Source organism: Cynoglossus semilaevis, chromosome 6 (genome assembly GCF_000523025.1).
Source record: "Cynoglossus semilaevis isolate Cse_v1.0 chromosome 6, Cse_v1.0, whole genome shotgun sequence".
Taxonomy (NCBI): domain Eukaryota; kingdom Metazoa; phylum Chordata; class Actinopteri; order Pleuronectiformes; family Cynoglossidae; genus Cynoglossus; species Cynoglossus semilaevis.
Genome location: NC_024312.1, coordinates 2,925,157 through 2,929,738, shown reverse-complemented (window position 1 = coordinate 2,929,738; position 4,582 = coordinate 2,925,157). Strand labels below are relative to the sequence as shown.

At 45.7% G+C, this 4,582-nt stretch overlaps 1 protein-coding gene across 2 annotated transcripts in view; it reads right to left on the bottom strand.

The window, feature by feature from the left end:
• Positions 1 to 2,161: 2,161 nt before the first annotated feature.
• Positions 2,162 to 4,582, bottom strand: part of syt9b (synaptotagmin IXb) — a 21,511-nt gene continuing 19,090 nt past the window's right edge. For both annotated transcript variants that reach the window (XM_008311247.3, XM_008311248.3), the window contains one exon: positions 2,162 to 2,926. In XM_008311247.3, the coding sequence (XP_008309469.1) occupies positions 2,849 to 2,926 (78 nt within the window). In that variant the 3' untranslated portion in view covers positions 2,162 to 2,848. The remainder of the gene's footprint in view (positions 2,927 to 4,582) is intronic.

Genomic DNA, 4,582 nt, shown 5'->3' with positions numbered 1-4,582 from the left:
GGTACCTGAACACATCACTGATGGTACCTGAACACATCACTGATGGTACCTGAACACATCACTGATGGTACCTGAACACATCACTGATGGTACCTGAACACATCACTGATGGTACCTGAACACATCACTGATGGTACCTGAACACATCACTGATGGTACCTGAACACATCACTGATGGTACCTGAACACATCACTGATGGTACCTGAACACATCACTGATGGTACCTGAACACATCACTGATGGTACCTGAACACATCACTGATGGTACCTGAACACATCACTGATGGTACCTGAACACATCACTGATGGTACCTGAACACATCACTGATGGTACCTGAACACATCACTGATGGTACCTGAACACATCACTGATGGTACCTGAACACATCTTCTCCATCTTGACTTGTTGTTTCTCCTGCGGCCCATTATTCTGTAGGATCCTGGATGCGGCCCACTCGTCTGTCTGTCGTCTCTCCTCCTCCTCCTCTTCCTCCTCTTCCTCCCCTGTTACTCATTAAAGTTTCTTCATCTTCAGCAACGTGGCTCACGGTGGATCTCAGGTCCAAACATCCCAGAGCACCAATCAGAACGCACTAATTGTTGTTGGTTTTTATGACCAGCAGCTCCTCCCGTTCTTCTCCTTCTTCTTCTTCTTCTTCTTCTCCTCCTGTTCTATATTTAGGTGAAGTCAAATCTGCAGTGAAGTGAGTTCCAGACTCCAGACGTCGGTGGTTAAAGATGTGGTTCTGGTGGAAACACAGCAGTGCATTTGGGCTGAGTGGTTTTAGAAACGTTTGTCAGCGGTTTGAGTCCCCGGTCGACACCTCAGCGTCAGCGAGGACATGTGTGAAGTGATGGAAAAGAGTTCCTTCTGTGGCGTTCGCCTTTTAACGGTGACATTTTGGGGCCTGTGATTATTTATGTATGAAGGAAGCAGACGTGCATTAGACGGAGCGGCGTTAGCCCAAAAACACAGGAGCAGCAGGTCCCAGGGTGAGGAGGGGGAGGTGGTCTGGGGGGGAGAGGGTGAGTGGGCAGCTGCTCAAATTAGCTTTCATTTGAAGGATTCTTGATTTCTTCCACAGTAACGACGTAACGATGTAACGATGTAACGATGTAACGATGTAACGATGTAACGATGTAACGATGCATCGTCAATGGATTAAAAATCTGTCACATTTCTTATTGGTTGAAATAAAAAAAAAATCGCACATCAAGGTGTAAGGAGTTGACTGCGTTATCTTAAAAAGTCGCTGGTCATACCATGACACTACACACTCCAGAACAGTAGGTGGCAGTATGCTCCTAAAATGAGCCGCACCCCACGTAGCCTCCGTAGTTCAAAGAGAAAATGAGCCTCGCTGTACGTAAAGAAATATTTATTAATAACATCTGAAAGAACACGATCTGCCCTACAGTAGTACTACAGTACTACTACACTGTGTTTACAGTAGGGTCAGAGTTAGTACCACAAGAAAAACTACAACAACAAAAAACAAACAAACGAGAGAGGATTTAAACCCACAGAAAAATGATGCATACACTTCACCTACAACACTGAAGGGGGAGCAGGAGGGGGAGGAGTCGGAGGGGGCGGGGGAGGAGGAGAGGGAGGGGTAGAAGAAGTCGTTGGTTGTGACAGGTGTTAAATACACACAAGATCACAGACTGAAGTATTTCCTCTGAAGTACTACAGGTTAAAAACACGTTATCGTTTGATCGTTAATAAAAACAGGAAGTGGTCCCGACGCTAGGAAAACTGAGCGCTACTGAACGTTTCTGAGTTTAGATACTGAACTACCAGCTTCGACTATCGATAACCTGTTTATTTAGGTTTAGTTCAGCAGTTCACATGAGTACTTCAAAGTACTGTCATACTGTAGTATATTTATACTAAAATGTCTCATCCTTAAATATTTAGTTACTTTTTTTTTTTTCACTCAGACAAAAGAAAAGCCAGCGATGCCTTCACTGTCCACGGAAAAAAGTTACAGCTGAATCCAGAGGTTCTCAAACCAGTGTACGTGGACCACTGGTGGTGATTGGGCTCCCTCTAGTGGTATGTGGGTCTCATTAAAAAATTAGGTGAATAACTAAGTTGTTAACTATGAGTTGAACTGAAGTACTGCTTGTAGTACTACTTCATTTGACAGTGTTATCGTCTGATAAACAGTTTATGAAGAGTGTCCACAGGAGGGCGACAGTCGTCATAAACTGGTCGTAGCTCAACAGTGAGGGTCTGTGGTTCTGTATGGAGCTGGTCGTACTGGTCGTACTGGTCGTACTGGTCGTACTGGTAGTACTGGTAGTACTGGTAGAGACAAATACTGCAGTGTTGTAGTACAGCCATGTGGCTGTGAATTAGCAAACAATCTGAGGTTCTGTTGATGTTCCTCGACCCAGTCGTTCCACTGCGACACAGAAGAACGGGAACCTCACAGACGGAGAATGTGATGAGAACAACAAAGATTCAACGAACCAATCAGAGCCGAGCGCTGACAACCAATGAGAAACATCTAAATCGAACACCTTCGTCGAAGTTGCTTCAGCGTTTTTGTTTTTTCCTTTTTTTTGAGACCACGCCCACTGACAGAACATGACAATAATCATGCAGTAAAGAACCGACACGTGGTTCAACCTATGGTTCACAACCCGTTAAAAAGAACGCCTTCGGTCCACGGCCTCCACCGACGTTAGTTCAGTTGGAATGTTGGTGAGTGAGGGGCAGGTTAGTGCGGGGAGGGGGGGGGTCGTTAGTCTCCACCAGGGGGCAGCTGTACTGCAGTACTCCACTCCTCTCTACTCCGTGAGCCCGTGTGTGTGTGTGTGTGTGTGTGTGTGTGTGTGTCAGGGAGACGGCGGTGCCTTCAGTGAAGTGACGGATCCTCCTTGACTTCCACTTCCTGTGGCTCCCTGTCCGACCCACTGGACCAAAACCAGAACAGAAGAAACAGTTGACGAGTCAGTTGAGGTCAGAGAGGTCAGGAAATATATTCACTAGTACTGACTCCACATATATATAAGTACTGTATGTACTAAATATACATGGTTTATGTATATTAAGAAAACAGCAGGTAGAGGTCAGTGTTTCTCACCTGTTGTTTTTATTTGTGATTAATTCAAGTGATGCAAATTTAAATTATTAATGATGAATTAATAAATTCAATAAATTTTATATATATATGTATATATATATTTGACATACGTATTTTTAAAAAGTTCCGATCGGTTCCTCTTCCTGCCTGTGCTTCACAGACTGGATGAAAATTCACGTATTCGACCTTTAAAGCTCTGGAGGAACGTGAACGTTGAGACGCTCCGTCCTCTGGAGACAAATCTGCTTCACCCGCAGGTTTACTCTGCAGGTTACCATGACAACCGTGGCTTCAGTCAGAGCCACTGACCCACCAGAGCGGAGTTCTGGATCCACACTGGTCCGGTTCTGATGGTCCGGTTCTGTTGGTCCGACCCTGTTGGTCCGACTCTGTTGGTCCGACCCTGTTGGTCCGGTTCTGTTGGTCCGACCAACGAAGTCCACGTTGAGTTCTGACAGATCGGAGCCGCTCTTTGTTGATTGGTTGAAAGATTTAAATCTATGGACTGACGTCCACAGACAGAAGATCATTTGATTTGTTTTCATTTAAAGGAAAGGTCAGGATTAGAGCAGACGACCTGAGGCTCTTAAAGGGACAGTGCAGATTTTTTTACTATTACCAAACATGTTGAGGTGCATTGTGGGTCGTCCTGTTGCTAGGTTACAGAGACAGTTCCATTCATCAGTAGGAACTAACGAGCACGGTCCTAATGGGATTCTTTAATCAAACCACAGACTGGGCCGCTCTGAGGCCACATGTGGGCCACATGTGGCCTGCGAGCCAACATTTGAATAGCCCAATGTAATGTCTGCTGATTCTATTTCAAAAATAAATCTTTTTCCCAGCCAATAAAAACTCAAAAAACCACCGACTTCACTGAAGTCCGAACAGAAGTTGTCGGTTCAACGCTGCCTTCAGGGTCCAATGTTTTTTTCTCTGTTTCTCGGGTTTGGAAATTCAACCCTCAATTTTCTCACGGTTTAAAAATACAATGATTTTAAAACAGACTGAAGCCCAGTCCATGTGGGCCTCGACCCAGATGTTGGTTCACCTCTGATGTTCAGAATATTTTTCAGTTCTTCTCTGTGAAGCTGTTGAGCTGTAAACGCCTCTGGTCTGAGGCAGGAGAACACGCGCGGCAGTCACATGGTCACAGCAGCTGCTAATACAGGCTAAATATACACGCGTTATACATCAGCTGGCCTGGTGGTGTCAGTGCTGCGGCCCCGCTGAATCACCGACACCGTCGTCAGAGGTGAGGAGACAAATGTGAAGAAAGGATCCTGGCGATAACGATGATGAATCAACCTCCACGTACGACCTACGTGAACGACTGATGACCGGACCCCCGCTGGACCCCCGCTGGCTGTCGCCCCTTATGTTTGATGTAAATATGCTAATAAGTCGAGGCTGACGTGAATCATTAAAGTCCACCGAGTCGTGTTGAAGTCGACGGCAGGTGCAAATGTGCGTCAAAGAGGCGAGT